General features: G+C 55.7%; 1 protein-coding gene across 2 annotated transcripts in view; it reads right to left on the minus strand.

The window, feature by feature from the left end:
- Window positions 1-10,920, minus strand: part of SPG7 (SPG7 matrix AAA peptidase subunit, paraplegin) — a 32,191-nt gene extending 21,271 nt beyond the window's left edge. The window contains exons 1-4 of one of the 2 annotated variants that reach the window (XM_080829630.1): window positions 10,715-10,920; window positions 9,454-9,556; window positions 8,191-8,280; window positions 1,888-2,129 (exon numbers count right to left, since the gene is read on the minus strand). In XM_080829630.1, coding sequence (XP_080685756.1) covers window positions 1,888-2,129; window positions 8,191-8,280; window positions 9,454-9,556; window positions 10,715-10,897 — 618 coding nt within the window. In that variant the 5' untranslated portion in view covers window positions 10,898-10,920. The remainder of the gene's footprint in view (window positions 1-1,887; window positions 2,130-8,190; window positions 8,281-9,453; window positions 9,557-10,714) is intronic. The other variant, XM_080829629.1, reaches the window with a different exon arrangement.
- Window positions 10,921-22,620: the final 11,700 nt, after the last annotated feature.

Raw genomic sequence — 22,620 nt, forward strand, 5'->3', positions numbered from 1 at the left:
ACGTGCGCTCGCTCTAATTTCACCAACGGGAACGTCTGAAGACAATGGAGGGTGTGCTCTGTGCTTTCCACTCACCACCCGGCCTCAGCTGTGCATGCAGAACACCGCGACACGCGGCAGCCACGAGCTGCCTGCCGGCACGCGGGCAACTTGCTCAGGCAAGAGACAGGGCTCTGGTGCTTGACCTCGGGCCGAACTGGACTCAGCTATGTGGCTCTCTCCCTTCTAAGGAAGCCCCTCCTGGGAGAGGAGCGGCTCAGGGAGACTGAGCAGGTGGCGTGCCCTCCGGGGTGGCGGCTTCCCTGAGAGAAGGCTCAGAGCAAGCCAGACGTCCACGCTGGGTCCCCAAATCCCTTCTCTGGGAGCTGACCTGAGCCACCCAGCAAGGGGCCATCACCATTCCCACATCATTCTTCTAAGGACCCAGTTCAGATACTTTCCAGAATGAACCTGTTCTAAGCGCAGCTTCTCCACACACCGTGGGATCTACACGGAGCAGCCCGTTCCTCCCCGGGCTCTGGAGAGCCTCCGAAGATTCCGTGTGGAATGAGCGGCTGCCCAGGGTGCGTGTCACGGGGTCAGCGCACCAGAGGGGAGAGGCAGACGGGGGCACCCACCAGCCACGACACGCTGATGCTCATCTGCGTTGGAATGCCCAGCGGCCTCAGGGCGGATACCTGCCCAGCCAGGTGAACAGAATAGAAACACCCGGCAATGACCTTCTTTCCGTGCCAGAAGCCAAGACCAAAATGGGATTCCAGAGGCCAATTCAACTCCCATGTCTCCGACTGCCTAGGCCTGGACCAACCACTCACATCTGCAAAGCCACCCAGGTCACGCAGCACGCGGGCCAGGGGGAGCCTGTCACCCCAACTAAATGACAAACTCTCATAAAATGACAAGCAGCTATAAACACCGTGGCAGGCCCTCAGCCCTCTCCAGACCCAACCAGGGGCTATGGATGCTGTCATAACGGGCACAGTACTGTGCCCAGGACTACCTGGCTCCCTGGCAGGTCCTTACCAGACACCTGTCCTCCAGCACCTTACCTGACCCACTGTCTCCACCACCCAAACTCCAACGACAAATGGAAAGGAGACTAAAGAAACAGGACAACTAAATACAATTCCTGGCTCCTGACAGGACCCAGGATTAAAAGTACTAATAAGGGGGAGCACCTGGGTGGCTCAGTGGGTTAAGCCCCTGCCTTCGGCTCAGGTCATGATCCCACGGTCCTGGGATCGAGCCCCGAATCGGGCTCTCTGCTCAGCAGGGAGCCTGCTCCCTCGTCTCTCTCTCTCTGCCTGCCTCTCTGCCTAGTTGTGATCTGTCAAATAAATAAATAAAATCTTAAAAAAAAAAAGTACTAATAAGGGGCACCTGGGGTTCCCACTCTTGGATCTCAGCTCAGGTCTTGATCTCAGGATTGTGAGTTCAGGCCCCGCGTTGGGCTCCGTGCTCATGGAGGCTACATAAAAACATCATAAGTAAACAGTAATAAAATAGCTCTTAATGTTGGTACGGAGACGATCAGAGAACAGGGTCAGGGAAAGTGCTCTGGAAAGTATTCTCGCCTCACCACGTCTCCTGTGCCTGCCGGTGGTATGGTTCTGGGGTGAGGGGACAGGGATTCCATCCACGACATGGAGCCAGCTCCTGGGGTGCCCTCCCCACCGATGACCAGGTCCCACCCTCCGCACCTGACGTGGGGAGGTGAGCAGGCCCTGGCCCGGCCCTGGCTCTCTGCCCCACTCACAGCACATGCCGATTCCTGCCACGGGCCCCCAGGGATCCCCCTCGACATCCGCAGCTGCCCCAGACCCATGGGGGGGACCCCAGGGCCGCAGCTGCAGCCCCTGCCCCCCGGTTCCAGCACGGCTCACTCACCGGCCGCCCGAACACCACGGCTCCGGGGTGCAGGTAGACCTCCACCACGTCGCTCTCGGGCACCACCTGCACACGCTGCACCTCGCCCTTGGCCAGCATCTCGTGCACAAAGTCATTCCAGGAGATGTTGCCGCCGCTGGTGCTGAGCGCGTTCAGCAGGCTCATGATCACAGCAATGACGAACAAGGTGCGCAGCCGCTCCCGGTACATCTGGTCCTCCCGCTCCTTGCGCCTCCTCTCCTCTGCAAGCAGGGTGACCAGGGACAGCGTCAGACACGGGACGGACACCAACCACACGCCATTCATGGCCAGCGACACAGCACTCACCGGGGTCCTGTCTACTCAGAGCACAAAGCCAGGTGTACAGTCAGAAGCTTCCTGGGCCCAGCACGGGCTGATCTCCGCACGGAGCCCTCTGCCGGGGGCACATTCGGCCCCCGACCTCTTATGATCACCCCGGATGCGTGCAGCACACGTGCAAGTTACTGCCACCTTCTACCACGTCTGCCCTCCCCTCCCCAACAGCCACCTATCCGGGACATGTAAGGCAACCACTTAATTCAACAAGACTTCCAGCGACCTACCCTTCATCCAAACCATCAGGTAAATAATCACATTAGGGTACATAGTGCATCGTGCCCAGTTCTTAGTGGAGGACAAAAAGACACAAAACTCAGCCCCTGGCCTTGGGGCACATGGACACCTGGGGAGGCTGATGCGGGAGGTGAGGAGCACACAGTGTAAGGAACCAGGAGAAGCAGCTCCCAGCACGGCCACCGCCGGCAGCTCTGGGAGGAAGAGTAAGCAGACTGGGAGAGCCGGGAGGACCGCAGAAGTCACCTCCCTCAGAGCACAGACAGAAGAGGGTCCTACGTACAGACACCCAAGGCAAGGCCACAGTCTTCCTCCCAGACCAGCCGGTCAGCTGAGCCCCTCCCCAGCTGGGGTGGAGGGCCGTCTCGGCACCTGGACGACGTTCTACATCTCCTCACGGGCCCACCTGCCAGTCCTCTGAAGTACCTGCACACCAAGGGCCCGAACTCTGGTGCGGCTCTCACCTCTGCCCCACGGCCCGTTCTCCCGACACCCCAACCAGACTCCACCGGGCCTGTCCCGGGTAGTCCTTGAGAAGTGCACGTGCTGTCCTGCAGCCGTCCTGCCCAGGACCGCCCTGACCTAGCTCAGCAACACCCTCACTTCTGCACGGACACAGCAGCCACTCGGCGTGGGGGGAGAGCAGCGAGGGCCCTGCACACACACGGGGCTCAGGCCATGCTGCCCGTGTGGTCATTTCTCCAGGGACAAGCCCACAGCTGGACCTCAGTGCCCACTCACTTCCCTCTGCCCTGCCTGCCGTGGCACTGTCCACAGACACACCACCCTCCTCCCGACCCGGCGGTTCAGAGGAAAGGAAAGGCATTTTAAATCAGCTGAGAAACAAAAAATGGGGGGCACCTGCGTGGCTCAGTGGGTTAAAGCCTCTGCTTTCAGCTCAGGTCATGATCCCGGGGTCCTGGGATCGAGCCCCACAACAGGCTCTCTGCTCAGCGTGGAGCCTGCTTCCCACTCCCCCGTGCCTGATGCTCTGCCTACTTGTGATCTCTGTCAATTAAGTAAATAAAATCTTTGAAAAAAAAATAAATAAAAGATTTTATTTATTTTATTTGACAGACAGAGATCACAAGTAGGCAGAGAGGCAGGCAGAGAGAGAGAGGAGGAAGCAGGCTCCCCGCTGAGCAGAGCGCCCGATGTGGGGTTCGATCCAGGACCCTGGGATCATGACCCGAGCCGAAGGCAGTGGCTTTAACCCACTGAGCCACCCAGTGGGTTATTAACTGTGCTCTTATTAACGCTGCTGACAGTCATCAAACTTGGCGAGCCGGGATACGCATCAGCAGAGGCTCTGTGACCGCCCTGGATCTTGATGCTGTGTGCACCCCGTGCTCCCGGCCGGTGGCTGTGGCATACAAGCTGCTGGCAGGACTTACAAACTTGGCCCAGGGCCTGTGGTGACACAGCCCTTCCTTACCGCTCTGCCTGCCACACGTCACACCCCTCCTGGAGAAGGGCTTGCAGCGACCGTACGGCTCACACACACCTGTTTGCAGAGTGTAGAACAGGTCTAGGATGCAAAAGGTAAGGCTTGGTTCCATTTATTTATTTATTTTTTAAAAGATTTCATTTCCTTTTTCACATCATCTCTACACACTCCGTGGGGCTCGAACCCACAACCCTGAGGGATCAAGAGTCACGTGTTCCAGCGACAGTCAGCCAGGCGCCCCAGATACGGCTTGGTTTTAAGTAACAGACAGCTTTGCACGTTTTCCCAAGAATTTCTAAACAATAAAAAGACAGCTTTGATTTAGGCTCCAATAAATACCTCTTCTTTCTTCACAAAAATCCAACCGTTTTCCAGTAAAAACCAGCCAGGTGTTCTGTCACACGTGGAACTGGCCCCGTCGGCCTGTTTCAGGGAGAAGGACGTCCTGGCCAGGCCTGGAGGCTGCAGACCCATTAGAGGACTCTGTAGGCTCAGGAGAGGGAGGTCCCAACCCAGAGTGGTCATTGCTCTGAAGGTCCAGAATGGTGCATGGAGGTCCGGCGAAAATCACCTGCCGTCTCAACAGAACTACCTGCTTCTGAGCCACAGTCACCCCGAGCCCTCCTCCCTGGGCAGGAGACAGGTGCGGCACGCCCCACCCAGACAGGACCCGTCCAGTGACAAGGGTCTGCAAACACGTGTTCTGTCCATTCACACCAACCCAGGCCCACGAGGTACAGTGAGCTGGCCAAACACACTGTCCAGGGGTACAAATGAGAAAGCCCTCATTTCTTGGCTAGGGGTCTCAAAAGACACAGAAAAACCGTTGTTTCTTAACTCACTAAATGTACTTCTGAAACGTAGCCCAAGGACACCCATGTAAAACACACATTGCCGGGACACCCCGCGGCTCAGGCCGTGGAGCACGCACCTCTGGATCCCACGCTTGCAGCGGCTACTAAAAATAAAATCTCTTGAAAACAAACAAGCAAAAAGTCCACGTATCTGCAGCACTGGTCAGGTAGGAAGTCCCGAGGGCGGTTGGAGAGGGGAAGGAGGAGAGCAGGGCAGGAAGATGTACGTGTGAGACAGAGCACTCGCTCCATGACAGTAAGTTGCGCGGGATCTGAGACATACTAACTGGACAATGGCCTTCATCACCGTGTCCCTCGAGGACCCCCTCGTCCGCTGCCCCCCACTGTGGCTGCATCCGACCGACTGCACCTGCGATGGCCGCACTCGGGCCCTGCGGCGCACACTGACTTCAGCTCCTGACACCAATGACAGGCTTGGAGAGAGCCGAGGGCCGAGCCCAGGAAACACTGCTGCCTCCTGGCCACCTGACGGTCCACCTGCTGGACAGAGCCCCTGGAGACTCTGGTGCCACGGTTCCTCTTCAGGGGGCCGTGTCCCTCACCGTCAGGGCGCCCTACGGCAGCCACCCGCCCCAGCCGCTGACTGCCACAGCTGAGTTTCAGGGCTGCCCCAGGCTTTCAGCCTGGAAACCCTTGTGGAAGAACTTACTCCCGCGTACCCTGCACGCGGGCACTGTGGTGAGGCGCTCGGGGGGGTCGCAGTGACAACCCGGTTCTTCCCAACACTCACCGGCGCCAGGCCCGCCCCAGACAGACACGGTGCCTCCAGAGAAGGCTCTCGGAGTCTCCGCACTTCTCAGGGACCAGCACCATTAACACCACAGCGGTCTGGAAATCCAGCAACTGCTTTTTTAGCTACACTTTGTATCACGTGACACCACAGGGTCATGGGTAATCACAGGTGGTTACACAAAAGCAAGCAAATCATGACCGTCTCGTGATAAACAACGGCACGAAGCAGGCAGAGGAGATGCGGTTGTGCTCCGGGCGCAGGCCGCTGCAGGGGGAGCGTGGGACACAGGTGGGAAGACGCCCACGCGACGCTGGCTTCTGTCTCTGGTGTCCCTCGTGCTGCAGCACTGGTTCCTGGCACTGTGACGTGGGCCACCTGTGGGGAGCTGCAGTCCCGCATCTACAGTCTGCCCAGCGGCCACAGCCATTCCTCGGGACATCACGGCTGTCCGCGGGACTGCACGTGTGCGGAGGACCTGGACCCCAGCGCTCCGCCCACGTCCTCCTCCTCCTCCTCGATCGTCACCGCTGCTTTTGTTCCAGGCCTTTCCCATTCTGAGACAGGAAATATTCCCCGTGCTTGTTCCTAACTCTCCTAGAACTTCGCTTTGTATATTTAATGACTTAATCCATGCCGAATTTATTTTGGTCCGTGTGATACAGTCTCTCTCTGAGGAACAGCAGCTGATCCAAATCACTTTGTACACGAGACTCCCTTCTGCTACTGCGTGAAATGCTACTGCAGTCACATACGAATTCTTAGATAGGCCAGACTCTGCCTCCGGATTCCCCCTCTGGTTCCCTCAAACTTCTATTACTATACCAACACATTCATTTTTGGGGAGAAAGAAATTCTAATATCTGCCACTATCAGCCCCACCCCGGTATTTGTTTTCCAAAACCCTGTAGATTTTCTGATGACCCAAACCCTCATCTTCCACCCCTAAAAACCTTTTAACTCAGAAGCTTCTGAGAAGAGCCAAGTACCCCAGGAGCTTGCAGCCAAAGAAAGGAGTGATTGCCAGAGGGGGCGCCCCACGAAGCCGGAAGCCAGGAATACCCACACTGAACCCAACCGACGGCCACAGGTTTCCGCGAGTTAAGGCTGTTCCTAAAGAGCTCAAAGTTGGGGGGCACCAGGACGGCTCAGCTGCTGGAGCGTGCAACTCGCAGGGTCATGAGTTCAAGCCCCACATCGGGCATACAGATTAGTTTAAAAATAATAATAAAAAATAGGGGCGCCTGGGTGGCTCAGTTAGTGAAGCATCTGCCTTGAGCTCAGGTCATGATCCCATGGTCCTGGGATGGAGCCCCACGTTGTCAGGCTGCCTGCTGGGTGGGGAGCCTGCTTCTCCCTCCAAACTCCCTGTCCCCTCACTCCGGCTCATGCTCTGTCTCTCTCTCTCTCAAATAAATAAATAAATAGTAAATAAATAAAAATGAAGTAGGCAGGGGCACCTGGGTGGCTCAGTCGGTTAAGCATCTGCCTTCAGCTCGGGTCATGTGAGATCGAGCACCACATCAGGCTCTCAGCTCAGTGGGGAGTCAGCGTCTCCCTCTCCCCCTGCTGAGCTCTCTCTCATTCACTCTCTCTGTCAAATAAATAAATAAAAATCTTAAAATAGAACAAGTACAGCAAACAAAAGTACGAAGTACGCACCTAAATACGAAGAAGTTCCTTGACAAGACAACCATTTCTCTCTCTGTGTGTCCTTTGGAGACTCCGCACAGAATAGGGGACAATAATGGGGTCATTATGAGGCGAGAAGTAATGGGGAAGACAAACGAGGCACTCAGTACAGTGCTGAGTGCACTCCAGCCGTCGCCACGGGCTAACCCTTTCCACTGTTGGGAGCGCCAAGCTGCCAGCTTTTACCTTAGAGCCCATTCAGTTTAAACTGATCTTTTATTCCCTCACCCCTTTGCCCAATCAGAGTCCTAATTCTACAGGGAAGGAGACTCAAGATTTGCAAGGTAGGCTGTTGTGAACTGGGGTACACAGTGGTCACTCACATGGTTCAGTGATGTGTCCCCCTACTTCCTCAAGGCCATGCACTGCACCAGCCTCTCTTCTGGGGGCTGCTTCTCAGGTCTTCCACGACATCTGGAATGTGTGTAGGGTCCAACCAAGGTGCCCCACTGCCTTCCTCCCCACCCCACAACACTTGAGTTCAAGGCAGATGGAGACCCACCCTTTCCGCACAGAGAACAGTAATTCTACCTGCCTTCTGACGTCTGGAAAGGACAGGGGACACAGGTGCTGAAACACCTCTAATGGACAAGCAGGAAAAGATCCAGTAACCACATTCAAGACCAGGGTTAGGTGTGCTCAGAGTCAGGGAGACACGGGGGCCTGGGTGCACCCTACATTTGTCATTAACTTTTCTTTTTTTTTAGACTTATTTTATTTGAGAGAGTGGGGACACAGAGGAAGAGAGCATCTCAAGCAGACTCCCCGCTGAGTGTGGGGTTTGATCTCACGACCCTAAGACCATGACCTGAGCTGCAACCAAGAGCTGGATGCTCAACCCACTTAGCCACCACCCACCCCTGGGCTCACCCTACTTTTAAGACAGGTTTCCTGTTGCTGAGACCAGAACACACATGGGATGACAGCCAAGGTAGCCATTATTTAAGAAAGTCAGACAGATGTACCTTCATCATCTTCAGGGGTCCTCCCCTTAGACCTATCCTTGTCCTTAGTCTTCTGCTGCGGCGTGGAGGTGTTAAAATAGCGAGTGGCACCTACAAGGGACAGGGGACATGTTTAACAAAGTCTCTGTCCCTACAGGGGGCACTCAGGAGAGCACCTTCATCAGGAACCAGAGCAGCGGCCACCTGAAGCCCATGGGCGTAAGACTCAGAAGCCAGGACCCTCCTTAGTACAGCAGCTGCTACTCGGAGAATAACAAATCACTCGAACTTACAGAGTGTCTCTGCAATTCAAATCAGCAATGCAAAGGGATAAAACTTCCTTATGAATGTATCCTCATGAATACATGAGGAATACAATGAAGCCTCATGAGTTTGTTGGAGACCAACCCTTCAATAATCACATTCACTCTAAACAAATTTAAATAAATGAGCAACACAGAGGCTCGACACAGGCGTCAACAGCAACCCAGTGGCCACCATCACCAAGACACAACACTCCTCCCACGAGAGGCTCGGTCTTACCCACTGTCTAACTGAACTAATGTTTAAAAGGAGAGGAAGGAGAGTCTCACCAACCGTGACAGCTGTACCTTTCCTCATGACGTTAAGAGAACCAGAAATGGGACTACTTTGATGGCCTCTTCTAGAGAGTGAGGTGTGTGCCTGGGCACATGCATACCCTTAAGTGGGGAAATACACATAGGAGGCAAGCATGTGGCTGACACATGTGGGTACCAAGCCATGGAACGTCCTTTAGGAGTTGGGGGATTTTTTCCCCATTCTAACTGGATATATGGGGGGAGGGGGTAAGATCAACCTCGTCAGCCCTGAAGGTCCTAAATCCTTGGAACTAAGATCTCTCGCGAAGATGTCATGGTGTCTCACTAAATGATAAAACTATTGTTAAAAATAAATTACTTGTGGGCTGTTTGTAGTTCCCTTCTGGGTATAAGACATACAGAGCCACTGTGAAGATCCTGCGGGGCGTTCTTGCAGCTGGAGAATATGGAAGACCTTGGAAGCCCAATTATTGCCATACAAGAGTGGGGGGACAACTCAGATAAGTACACACGGCCGTTCAGACCTTGGTCAGTCTGTCTGACTGTGAACTGCACTTCACAGCATCTCAGGGCTCCGGAGAAACGGAAGCCAAAGTCCCCTGTGTGATTTCCTTTCTCTGTCGGTGTCAAACCAGCTGCTCCACCGACTGATTTACAACTGTCACAGCATGTACCCGTCATCGGTGTTTCAGAAGGTACACACCTAAGAGTCTCCAGAGTCTGACTGGATTCTGGAGGAGATGCCGTTCCAACAAAAATTCACTGAACCCTCCGAAGGCTGGGGTTAGCCGGTGCAGCTGCAAAGTCTGAAAAGAAACAAAAAATCAGAGGATGGGCTGTAATCTACAGCAGAATTATAATTCAAACTGGTCCCCGAGTTATGGTAAAACAGAACAACAATGACAAATTATGACCTAAAATGTGAGTTGAGCTCCTAAGAGAGGACTGGAGGGAATCACCAGCCAAAATGGCAGCAGGACAGGGGGTCTTTGTTTTCTGCATGAACAGCTGACCTGAACAGAGCCCAGAGCGCACCGTCAGGAGAGTGCTCGGTTAACGCAGGTCTGTGACACCTGAAGCTGTGAGACGCAGGTCAGGTACACACACAGTGCTTTGCTCACACAAAACCGTCAGCCCCCTGGGACCAACAGCCAAGGACCACATGGAACTCCTCCTCATGAGGTCGGACCCACCTGAGCCACCTATGAAACAGTTCTCAGTGACACTCTCACTGAGCTCAGTTTTTAAAACTTTTTTGGGGGGAGCCCCTGGGTGGCTCAGCCAGTGAAGCATCTGCCTTGGGCTGGGGTCTTGATCCCGGGGTCCTGGGATGGAGCCCTGCCTCTGGCTCCCTGCTCGGCCACAGGTCGGCTTCTCCCTCTGCCTCTGCGATCTCGCTCGCTCTCAAGTATTATTAGAGAAGAGCACTAACGGGGAGCAGAGGGAGAGGGAGAAGCAGACTGCCCTCGGGTCGAGGGCCTCCGGGATCATGACCTGAGCCGAAGGCAGATGCTTCATGGACCGAGCCACCCAAGCGCCCCTTAAAATAAGTATTTTTTAAGATTTTATTTTCAAGTACTGTCTACAGCCCACGTGGGTGGGGCTCGAACTCACCACCCGAGGATCCAGTCGGAGTCTCCACCGACTGGGCCAGGCACCCCTGGATTCGATTTTCAGACGCCAGAACAACAAGCAACAGGCAGAAAATATCAATACACCAAAAGGGGCTGGGAAGATGCAGGCCGGGCCAGGGCGGAGTCTCTTCCGGGGCTGCGGGCGGCCTCCCCGCACCCGAAGGCGCCGCTCTCGTTCGGGGCCGGTCCCAGCTGGGGGCCGGGGGTCAGGGGAAGAATCGGGGCGGAATCGAGGGGGAATCGGGGCGGGGGGGCGGGGAGGAGGAGGAGGGGGGCCGGCCGGAGGTCAGGGGCTGGAATGCGGGAGCCCGGCCCGGCGTCGGCAGGTACCTGCTTGGCGTGGCCTCGGGCCCCCACGAGTCGGGTCGGAGGCCTGTGGACGAAGTGCCAGCACCTCCTTCCGGCCCCGGCGGCGAGGCCCAGGCTCCAGCGCGAGCAGCGGCCCCGCAGTGGCGCGGACCCCGCGGCCGGGCCCGGGCAGAGGGATCGCAGCAGCAGCAGCGCGGCCGCCATGTTGGCCCGGGAGCGGCGCCTGCGCGGTGGGCGAGCCCGGGAGCGGCGCCTGCGCGGTGGGCGGCCCGGGGGCGCCTGCGCGGTGGCGGCCGTTCGGGGAGGGTGCTCCGCGCCCAGCGGCGCCCCCGGCCGCCCCGGCGTTCCCTAGCGTGGCTTAGGTGCCGCCGGGTGCGGAGCGCCGCGAGTGCAGCCCGGGAGGGAGGGTGTCGGGACTCCGCGCCGGGCTCCGTGCCGCGGCCACGCCGTCCCCGGTCGCCGCTGCTGGGGGGGACCGCCGGGTCCCGGGGTTACGGGGCGAAGCGAGGGAGCCCGAGGGAACCGCGCCCAGAGAGCGGTCCTCGGACCCCGACCTCGGAGCCGGCCTCGAACCCCGACTCCCACCCGGGACCCGGACTCGGACCCCGACCCCGACCCCGACCCCCACCCGGGACCCGGACTCGGGCCGCGACCCCCACGCGGGACCCTGTCTCCGGGCTGTAGGGCCCTGCACTGGGTTCGCGGTTCGGCGGAGGGAGGCGGCCGGCGCCCTCGCGCACGCAGACCCTCGTCCTGCGGGTGTCTCCTTTCTGCCGGGGGCGCAGCGGCGTTGGGAGTCGTCCCAGCGCGGGTCATCGGATCAGGGCCCGGAGACGGCTCGTCCCTGCCCGCAGGCAGCCCCCTGCCCGGCCGCCTCTGCTCCCAGCGCCTGAGTGGTCAGCCTGGAGGCCGCTGACTGCTGGAGCTCTCCGTCTGGACACAAATGGAGGACTAGGTGGATGGCGTGTGGCTTATGGAAACGTCGCCTTCACGCCTTCCACACAGCCTACAGCGGATCTTTTTTTAAAGATTTTGTTCGTTTATTAGAGCACAAGCAGGTGAGGGCCAGAGGGGGAGGGAGAAGCGGGCTTCCTGCAGAGCAGGGAGGACGTCCTGGGACTGACCCCAGGACCCCAAGATCATGACCTGAGCCCCCCCAGGCACCCTTTCCCCCTCCCCCGCAAGAGGTGATGTTAACTGGTGCCTGGTCCATTCCAGACGCTCCCTTTGTGTTTCAAGATTTTATTTGGGGGGGGCGGGGAGGGAGAAGCAGACTCCGGTTGGGGCCGGGAGCCTAACAGGCTGGATCCCAGGACCCTGAGATCGGACCGGAGCCGAAGCCGAAGGAAGGCCCACCGTGAGCAGACTGAGCCCCCCCCCCCGTGCCCCCATACCAGACGCTCTTCCTTTTTTTTTTTTTTTTAAAGATTTTATTTATTTGACAGACAGAGATCACAAGTAGGCGGGGGGGGGGGGGGCGGAAGCAGGCTCCCCGCTGGGTAGAGAGCCCATGCAGAGCTCGATCCCAGGACCCAGGGATCATGACCTGAGCCAAAGGCAGAGGCTTAACCCACGGAGCCACCCAGGCGCCCCTAGACACTCTTCTATTCTCCACTCTGGTCCACTATTTTACAGATGAGGAAACAGAGTCAGAAATGAACCCGTCTGAGTTGGCTGCTGAGAAGTGACGCCACTGAGTCTCAGAGCTGGTCTGACTGGTTTCTGGGCCCGCACTCCCCACCATTACTCCTTAGGTGTGAGAACAGTAGTGTGGTTTGTGTAGGCTTCCCTCCCTCCCTGCTGCAACGAGGAGAGTGTGGGGACATCTGTCACCTTGAGTGTCCTGATGGTGGGTGCTCAGATCTCCAGCACCGGGTGCTTCTGCAGGGCTCTCTCTGAGAGCAGCCCCTGGGCCCAGGGCTGTGTGAGGGGCTGCCACGGTTCACACAGCTGAGCTCACCGCCCTTTGCCTCTCCCGTCCTCTCACCACCTTCTTTCACCACCAGGCCTTCCTCTCGGCGCCCCCCCCAGCTGCCCCACCCACTTACTGCCTCCGGGGTGCTGGCTCCGGCGCTCGCTCTGCCCGGACCAGTCCCGGACTGCAACTCCCCAGACAGCGCTTTCTCGTACCTTAACAAGGCTTGTGCAATGTGCCCTGATGGGAAGTGACTGAGCCCCACGCCCTCACCCCTGTTCCCTAATCACCCAGTCCAGAGGTTTTGTGACTCAAAGCCTCCAAGAAATTTGAAGGTGTTCGGGAGGAGAGTAAGGTACACTCCGACGGACACGGACGTGAAGTTGTTACTGTGGTCCCACTGCTTCGCCCGGCCACTCCGTGGGAAGCCATGCGGGGGGGACGGCAAGAGGCCAGCCTCCTGCAGAACAACAGTGGCTTCTGTTCTCAGCCTATGACCCTGAGCAAGTTGCTGCCTTCTCCAAGCCTCAATTTTCACATCATTAAAATGGGGATAATAATTATCTGCAAAGTGAAGCTAATAGCAGCCCTGGGTTTCCCACGGGGTTGTTGTAAGGATAAAATACAGTCGAAGTACAGGAAAGCAGCCCATGACCGGAAGTCCCTTACACCCAGGAGTGTGTTCCTGGGATGTGGAGGCGAAGGAGACTGGGGGAGAACGCAAACGTGTCGATTCAAACGCACGTCAACGGCTCCTCAGGCGGCTGGCTGTGTCCACGCCCCCGGGGGACTCTGCGCCCGCCGGGCTTCAGTCCTGCCCAGCACTGGGGCTCTCGTTTACGCCTTCAGGTGCCCATGCCCTGGACCCTGGAAAGATAAGGCCTCAGAAAGCTGGCTCCCTGGAGCTTCCTGGGCTCTCAGGCCCTCCCTCACAGGCCAGCTTGGTTCTGTCTGTACTTCCTAACGCCATCGACAAGTTTGTCCTGCCCCGGCTCTCTGAACGTGGCACGCACCCGGACGGCTCAGCGTGGCTCCCCTTAGACACCTGAGGCAACCCCCGTGTGAACTCCAGGTGTGAGTCTGGCACGTCCTAGGTCTGTCTGCATTCACACCCTGACAGCAGGTGTGTGTGGGCTGTGGGAAGGAGGGGAGCAGAGAGGACAGCTGCCCACTCCCACCGCGGGATCTCCTCCCTGTTCCTTGGCTCCTGGGGGTCCTGGGCGCTCGAGTTCCTGGTGTAGGCGCGCTGCTCCTGATAAGTTCTCCTTGTCTGTGGATTGGAGACAGGAGTTGACCTTTTGGGCCGCCTTTGGTTTCCATATTTAGGCTTCCTACTAACGTAATTAATCATTACTTGCTTCTTCCCAAGGGAGCAGGTTGGCAGCAACTGAACTTTCCAACTCTGTTTCTTTCTCGGAGCGCGGCTGCTTCCACACTTAGCCTGGCCTCGGAGGCCCTTGGGTGGTTGGTCACCGTAACTGCTGCTCAGCTCGTCCAGAGGCGAAGGCACAGAGCCTGGAATGGCTTGTTCCGCGACGTCGTATGGCTGATGTGAGGGTGTCTTCTGTAAGAGACTCCCCCTTGTAGAACGTCTGAATAAACTCATTTCTTTGAGTTTTGGTAAATTTTGTTTCTGAACTAGAGACCTCGCTCTAGCAATGGTTTCTTCTCCGCAATTAGCTGGGCTTTAGTCATATGTATGGGATTTGGTAGTCATAGATTTTGCTCTTGAAAGGATAAAAAGTCCATTTCTACTTGCAAATGACCTGTAGAAATGTGTGTGTGTGACTCTCTGGAACCTCCCTGTTTCTCAAGACGGCTGGGTGTGAGATTTTGGACCAACGTCCGGGGGGCACCCCACAAGTGCGGGGGTTGTTTCCTCTCCACCTTAACTCTCCTCCATTAACTCCCAGAGCTCCGGAGAGCACACACCAGGTTATTCATCTACTCTGTTCTGTTGACCGTATCCACTACCAGTTGATACGGCACAAAGACCCTAACACTCGGCAAGTTAAAACAACGTTCCTTGTGTCACGCAGTTTTCTGAGGATCGGGAAGCTGGCTGTGGCTGACCAGGTGGCTCAGGCTCCGTCCGCCACAAGGGTGCAATCCGGTCGACGGCCAGGGCGGCAGCCGTCTCAAGCTCCCCTGGTGCTAGAGCTGCTAGAGGCTGGGTTTCCAAGCTAATGCCTTGGCCTGGCTGCTGGCAGGAGGCCTCAGCTCCTCACCGCGGGGCATCTCCGGGGGGCTGCTCACATGACGTGGCCCCATTTGGCAGGGAGAGCCCGAGAGTGTGGGCGCACTCTCCCGGGGGCAGGGGGCATCCAGGGTCTCCTTGGGAGGCTGCCGACCACAGTTGGGCCAAGCTGGGGTTTGCCTGTCCAGGTTCAGTAGCTAGCGGGGAATCGTCACTGGCCAGAGCTCTGCGGTCCCTCCTTAACCCCTCAGTGTGGGTCCAGAAGCCTTGCCTGGGTTCAGTTACCAGAAAAGAGGGACCATGTCTGGATGTCACAGTTTATAGCCTATTCCTGGAAGTTACTAGCTTGCTATCTCCCTGGCCTCAGGGGTTACTCGTTAGGTGAATGATAAGATATGGGAAGGTAGAAGGCGTTCACTTTTTGTGTATGGTCCACCGGACAACTTTCAGCTGAACGGGCATTAGAGCCCACAGGATCCGCTGCTTGCTCACCTCTGGGATCTGGACAGTGATTAGACCCACCATCTCTGCTCTGTATCTCCGCTCTGTAACCCACAGGCGGCCATCGTCAGCAGAGCGGGTCCATTTCTTGGGGTTGGATGGGACACGCTGTCTCCATGAAGTCCTCTGTGCCCTTTGGTGAAGGCACTGAGTATTCTGGGCCTAGATCCTAGAGGTCTATGGCTATTACAGGCTTTCAGCGAATCAATGGTGGAGGCACCTCTGGAGAAACTGTGTGAACCACGTTGAATTTGGACAGCCGTAGCGGAATAGGAATGAGACACAGCGGCAAGCGACATTCCCAGTCATCTCTGCGTTTCCGTTTCCTGCCAGCCTGCTAAAGAAGTTCTTTCACTCAGAACTTCAGCTCCCCGTTCTGAGAGACTGCTAGCTCATTCCTGGGTGTTTTGTAATGCAGAACAAAGAGAGAAAGGACAAAGAGAGGTCAAAAGAAAGGAGGAGAGATTCAGAAGGGTGGGAAAGACCCCCAGAGCTGTTACTGGTCCCAAAGTAAAGATGATGCAAAGAGGGGAGGAGAGGTAAAAAGAGCAGTTTTTTGCCGGGGGCGGGGGGGGGGGAGGGCCTGGGTGGCTCAGAGGGTTAAAGCCTCTGCCTTCGGCTCAGGTCATGATCTCGGGGTCCTGGGATGGAGCCCCGCGTCAGGCTCTCTGCTCAGCAGGGAGTCTGCTTCCCCCTCTCTCTCTGCCTGCCTGTGATCTCTGTCTGTCAAAAAAATAAATAAAATCTTTAAAAAAAAAAAAAAGGAACAGGTGGGGATAGTTTCTGAGGGTGTTTTCGGGGGGATTGGTGAAAGGCCCTCAAACAGTTGCAGAAAATGAAAGAACTGGAGAAGAAGGTAGATTTTTATGGGATAAAACGGCACTTTCCTTAACAGACACTTACTCTGTGGCCGTGCCCTAGGTGCTGGGGACACAGCAGTGAGCAGACACCTGTCCTCAACGAGCTTCCATTCCAATGAGAAACAAGAGAACCAAAGCAGCAGAGCACATGGTGTGGTATGTGAGGGCCTCGAACTGGCTACGGAGGCAAGGGGAGCCCAGGCTGGGGTGGGGGGGGCAAGAGTGTGCGGGCTGGATCCCACCCCATGCCTTCATCCTCCAGGTGGAGGATCCTGCGGAGGATTTTGAGCTCAAGACTGATTGGTCTGTGTTCTAAGCATCCTTTCTGCTAGAGGCGGGGCTCGGGAGGGCGGGGGCAGGGCGGGGGCAGGGCGGGGGCAGGGCGGGGGAGGGCGGGCCCTGCAAGAGCCGGAGCAGGACGGTGAGCTTGGCTTGGTGGGACGGGCTGAGGGAGCTGGTTACCCAGAGGCACGGGGCAGCCAGGGGTGGCTTCAGGTTTACCTTGGTGGCCGGCTGATCCCAGGATGGGCAACACATGACTGCCCTCGGTCAGATGAGGGCTGAGACCGGGACAGGCCCTGCCAGGAGCAGGTGTGGGAGGAGCAGTTTCGGGAGCTGGTCCTTCTCACTGTAATTGACAGGTTGATTTGACAGAGGACAAGGTGACCGCTTCTACAAAGGGTTTGAACCAGAGCTCCCTTAAGCACCCCCTCCCCCGCGACAGTGCACTGGATACACAGACACTAACCAGCAGGTTGAGGCCAGGCGCCAGGACCTCCCTGGGGTGCACTTAGCCGTTTCCGGGAGGGTCCTGTGTTGCTGGAAGTCACGGCCAGTCCTGGCTGGAGGAGGCGTCTGAGCTGATCAGCCAAGTGGGAGATTACCTGGAGAGAGAAGGGGGCTTCGGCCTTATACTGGCCTGGAATCCAAGCATGCAGTTTGGGTTTGACCACATCTCTGCCCTGCTGTTTTATGTTTATTTTGTTTGACAGTTTATTTGTGACTTGGGCCCTAAGGCACTCCGACGTGAGGTTACAGTTTCATAAACAGAATAAACAAAATGAAACAGAGCCCATAGACGATGTTTACAATCCATCTCTGGGCAGAGGAGAGGGACTGAAGTGTTAGTCTGGGAGGTCTGGGGGACGTAGGCATGGGAAGCCAGCCTCTCTGGACCATGTGGGTGCTGCGCCCAAGGTCACTGGAAGGTGACTTGCAACATTCAGCATGAAACCCAGGAGCAGCCCCATAGCATTCCTTTATTTAACTCAGATGACATCTATCCTTTTGTTTTCTGAATACCTTTTAAAGTTGGAAAGCTAAGCAATTTACTAATTCCTATAAGACTGAACATCTCTGTTCTGTCCCCAGTACTCCGTAACCATGTTCTGAAAGGTTTGTGTGCCCATAAAACACGGTTTCTGCCCGGAGGTGGTGAGGCAGGGAGCCGGAGCACACATACATTCCCAGCCTGCCCACTCCAGGAAAGTGCTGAGTCACTGACATCGGGGATCCTGGGGTTCTTGCTGCCTGGACCTGGGCCAGGGCATCCCTCACAGCAAACCCATCTCCAGAGGTCTCTGCTTTGCCACCAGGCAGGTGCGTAAATGGCCTGCTCCGGCGGCCATCCGTGAGCTCCCACGCTGCTCAGGCCTAGTGCATGAGTGTCTCAGGCCACTGCTTCCACCATTTCCCCACACTCTGTGCAGTCCTACAAAAATGGGACCACTTCTCTCTCCCTTGTTAACTGGTTGAACACCTTCCAACCAGTCTAGGGACATCTAACTCAACCTTCCAGCCCCCAGGGCCCTATATCACTCTCTTGAGAACAGTTACTTTTTTTTTTTTTTAAAGATTTTATTTTATTTGACAGAGAGAGATCACAAGTAGGCAGAGAGAGAGGAGGAAGCAGGCTTCCTGCTGAGCAGAGAGCCCGATGCGGGGCTCGATCCCAGGACCCTGGGATCATGACCTGAGCCGAAGGCAGAGGCTTTAACCCACTGAGCCACCCAGGTGCCCCACATTCCCTCTCTTTTTGAAATAAATAAATCAATCTTAAAAAAGAAAAAAGCTATGTGAGTTCTATTAATTTAAAAAGGGAGCATAAGGGCACCTGGCTGGCTCATGTGGAAGAGTGTGTGATTCTTGATGTTGGGGTTGTAAGTTCGAGCCCCACCGTGGTGTAGAAATTACTTAAACAAACAAAACAACCACTACCAAAAAACCCCACACTTAAAAAAAATGGGAATTAAGGGGCGCCTGGGTGGCTTAGTGGGTTAAAAAGCCTCTGCCTTCGGCTCAGGTCATGATCTCAGGGTCCTGGGATCGAGCCCGGCATCCAGCTCTCTGCTCAGCGGGGAGCCTGCTTCCCCCTCTCTCTCTGCCTCCTTGTGATCTCTCTCTCTGTCAAATAAATAAATAAAATCTTAAAAAAAAAAAAAACGGGAATTCAGATTAGATTCGAGATTATTCCTTGTGAGCTTCTCTTTGGCTTGATGTCTTGCAGTCTGGGGGCGCCTGGGTGGCTCAGGCGTTAAGTGTCTGCTTCAGCTCAGGTCATGGTCTCAGGGTCCTGGGATTGAGCCCCGCATCAGGCTCCCTGCTCAGCGGGAAGCCTGCTTCCCCCTCTCCCACTTCCCCTGTTTGTGTTCCCTTTCTCCCACCCCCCCCCCCCCGCTTGTGTCTCTCTCTGTCAAATAAGTAAATAAATAAAATCTAAAAAAAAAAAAAAAAAAGACATCTTGAAGTCTCTGGGGACAATTTGGGGAACTCGTTATTCAGTCTTCACAGGATTCAGCATTCGATAGGTTCTGAATCGACCGTTCTGGGTAATAAGCACTTGTGGGTATTCCCAGGGCCAGCCCGGGCCAGAAGCCTGCTGTCCCAGGAGAGCTCGGCTGTATTCACAGTGGCTCCTTGACAGGGAATGCAAAGGGCAGAGCCTCTGTGGTGGTAAATCTGTGACTCCTTCCCAAACCCAGGGGAGGGACTGCAGATGGGTGTCTCACGGTCAGACCATGGCCACCCACCGAAGCTTCTAGAATGTCATGCGTGCTACACAACTGCCTGGTCTGGGCCAGGAGTATGTGCGAGAGTCGTGTTGTGCCCCTGCTGTGACGCCGTCCGGAACCCAGCAGGCACCCCAGCATCTGTTAAGAACACAGTCCTTCTCCCAGCTGAGTAAGCTCCTTGCTTTCCGCAAGCTGACATTCATTACATAAAACATATTATGCAATATTATGACACCCTCACTAGGGAAGAAGTCCTCGGAAGACTTATTTTTTTACTCTCAACCCTCCTAGCTGGATTTGTGAGAAATTGATTGAAGAAAAGTATAGTTCATATATTTAGATTTTAAAATTACACAGAACTGATAGGCTAGGGGTGCCTGGGTGGCTCAGCTGGGTGAGCGAGGGGCTCCTGGTTTCTGCTCAGGTCATGAACTCATGGGTGGTGGGATCTGCCCAGGTGGGCTCTGCACTCCGCGGGGAGTCCTCCTGGGGATTCTCTCCCCCTGCCCCTCCCCCCACCCGCATAATTTATTAAAAAAATAGATAAAATTTTTAGGAAACAAAATGAACCTGGTAGGCTACAGAAAAAGTACTGGGTACAGAGTTTAAAAATTATGGGGTGGTTTCGGTGGTCCTGGGGAGGGGTCCTAGGAACATCTGCGTCATCTGCTTTACACCAGTCCCGCCTCCCCTTGAGGGTTAGAAGGGCAAAGCCTCACAGAGCTCTGGTTACCGGACAGCCACGCGTGTAATAATCTATTGTGAAGCCAGCTTGGGTTCCAAATTCTAATGCGAAGGATGCTGGGGACCTGGGGTTGACCACAGGGCCGAGGGAGGGCTGGCTTGGCCCAAACCCGGATGGCGGTTCTTACCCCATGGTCATGGGGAAACAGACAGAAGGGAGGTGTCTGAATGTGGCCTGCTCTGGCCACCTGTAGAGAAAAGGAAGTAGAAGGCAAGTGAGGTGGCTGAGCCACCTCCCTTTCAGCAGTGACCTCCCACCCATGTCCCACCACTCTCTCATGCCACAACAGCGGGCGGGGGGGGGTGGTCCAGGGGAGCATGGAGAGTCCCTCTGAGGACCTTGGCTTAGGAGCAAAACAAAGTAGCACACATCGAGTGTCTGGGAGGGCACTCAGCAGCAGCTGGGACTGGAGTTTTCTGCAGCCACAAACAGCTTGTTTAATCAACAATTAGCTCCTTTTGGTTCTGGGGGAACAGACATACTGCAACATAACTGCTTTTGGCAGGAACTTGGTTTCCTGAATCAGAAACTCCCAGTGGGTCTAGGTAACTGCGTTAAGGAAAACAGGCTTCCCTGGAAAGCCCTGGAGAACTACCATGTGGGGATCAGGATGAGGCACTGGTAGACCTGAGCTGTTTTCTTCGGCCATGTGTTTGCCATATTGCTTCTCTTGGAACGTCCCATAAAAATTTCTAGTTTCCTGTAAGGTGTGGCACCGTGAGCTGTCTGGCACCCTCCTTCAGGCCCCCCAGGTTCCTAGATCTGTTTGCCGCCTGCCCCTGCTCTCCCATTCTGCCGTCTTCACCACCACCCCTGCCTTCTTCCTGTCTCTCTTTCCTCTGCAACTACTGCAGTCGCTCTCCGCCAGGCCTTTCATCATGGGCTCACCCTCATGCTGTTTCAAAACATAATTCTGGGGGCACCTGGGGGTCTCCATCGGTGGGGCATCTGCCTTTGGCTCAGGTCATGATCAGGGTCCTAGGATCAAGCCCCGTGTAGGACCCCCTGCTCAGCGGAGAACCTGCTCCACACCCCCCTCCTGTGCTCTCTCACTCACTCCGTCTCTCAAATAAACACATAAAGTCTTCTATTACTTTTATTTTTTAATTCTTTTTTTTTTTTTTAATTTTATTTATTTATTTGTCAGAGAGAGAGAGAGAGAGAGAGAGAGCGAGCACAGGCAGACACAGTGGCAGAGGGAGAAGCAGGCTCCCTGCGGAGCAAGGAGCCCGATGCGGGACTCGATCCCAGGACTCTGGGATCATGACCTGAGCCGAAGGCAGCCGCCCAACCAACTGAGCCACCCAGGCGTCCCTTATTTTTTAATTCTTTAAAGGATTTTATTCATTCATTTGACAGACAGACATCACAAGTGGGCAGAGACAGAGGAGGAAGCAGGCTCCCCACTGGGCAGAGAGCCCAATGCTGGGGCTCAATCCCAGGACCCCGGGATCATGACCAAAGCTGAAGGCAGAGGCTTTAACCCACTGAGCCACCCAGGCGCCCCTAAAATCTTCTATTAAAAGATAGAGAGAGGAAGCACAAGCAGGGGGCTCTACAGGCAGAGGGAGAAGCATTCAGGTGTCCCAGATACATACAATCTTAAAAACAAAACAAAACTCCGCTCCAGAGCCTGATTAAAGGCTTTTCCTGGCAGGTGCCGCTTGCAGGCTTAATTTATCACGTGCCTTCGGGGCCTCGCCTGCCCCTAGCTACCTCTTAGCTCTCTGTTGTTGTCCCGTCCCCCCCCCCCCCCCCCGTCTGCCTGTCATCCACATGGAGGCCCAAGGATCTAGCACTTAACTGTACAAAACTAAACTCCCAGCTTCTCAGCCCAAACCTCTACCTCTGCTAGAGTCCTCCAAGCCAGTGTTGACCTCATCCTGGACCTTTGTTTCTCTTACAGCCCACAGAATCTTGCCAATTCCATCTTCAAAACACAGCCCAGATCCAACGGTCTCACGAGTCTGCATGGCACTGCTACCCCACACCCCCTTCTCTGTGCTCTGGCCATCTCCAGAGAGATCCTAGAATGGTAGGTCAGGTCGTGCATGACTCGTGGCCCTGCAACCGTACAGAGGCTGACCTTTGCACTCAGGGTGAAATCCCGACTCCAATTCAGGACCCTTGGCCAGCCGCCTCCTTCATCTTCTTTGCTTGGACTTTGTTCTCTGCTTGTGGGGCACCTTCTGACCCCGTCTGGGGTACTCTTCCCCAAATCATGCCTTGCTTCTCTACTCTGTGGTTCTCCTCAAAGGTCATCATATCTGAGTTCTTCACCAACTAACTTGCATAAAACAGTACCCCTCTTCTGCCCCCATCACCCTGTACTTAGTACAGGTGTTCAGACGGTGCTGAAAACACAGTGGGCACTTAAGAGCCTTCAAGATGTACTGAATGCTGCTCTCTCTCCACCTTAAGCACATCAGTTAGGTCGCCCTTTGCCCGGGGCTGTCGAAGAGAACTGCAAAGCAGCCAGGGTGTCCTTTAAAATTTCCTAGTAGTGGGGGGTGCCTGGGTGGCTCAGGTCAGGATCTCAGGGTCCCGGGATCGAGCCCCGCACCGGGCTTCCCGCTCAGGGGGGAGCCTGCTTCTCCCTCCGCCTTCCCCACGTGTGCTCGCTCTTCCTCTCGGGTAGGTAAATAAATTCTGGAAAAAAAAAAATTCCTAGGAGCAATAGTTAGAAAACGAGATAAAA

The sequence above is a fragment of the Martes martes genome (genome assembly GCF_963455335.1).
Source record: "Martes martes genome assembly, chromosome: 17".
Taxonomy (NCBI): Eukaryota; Metazoa; Chordata; class Mammalia; order Carnivora; family Mustelidae; genus Martes; species Martes martes.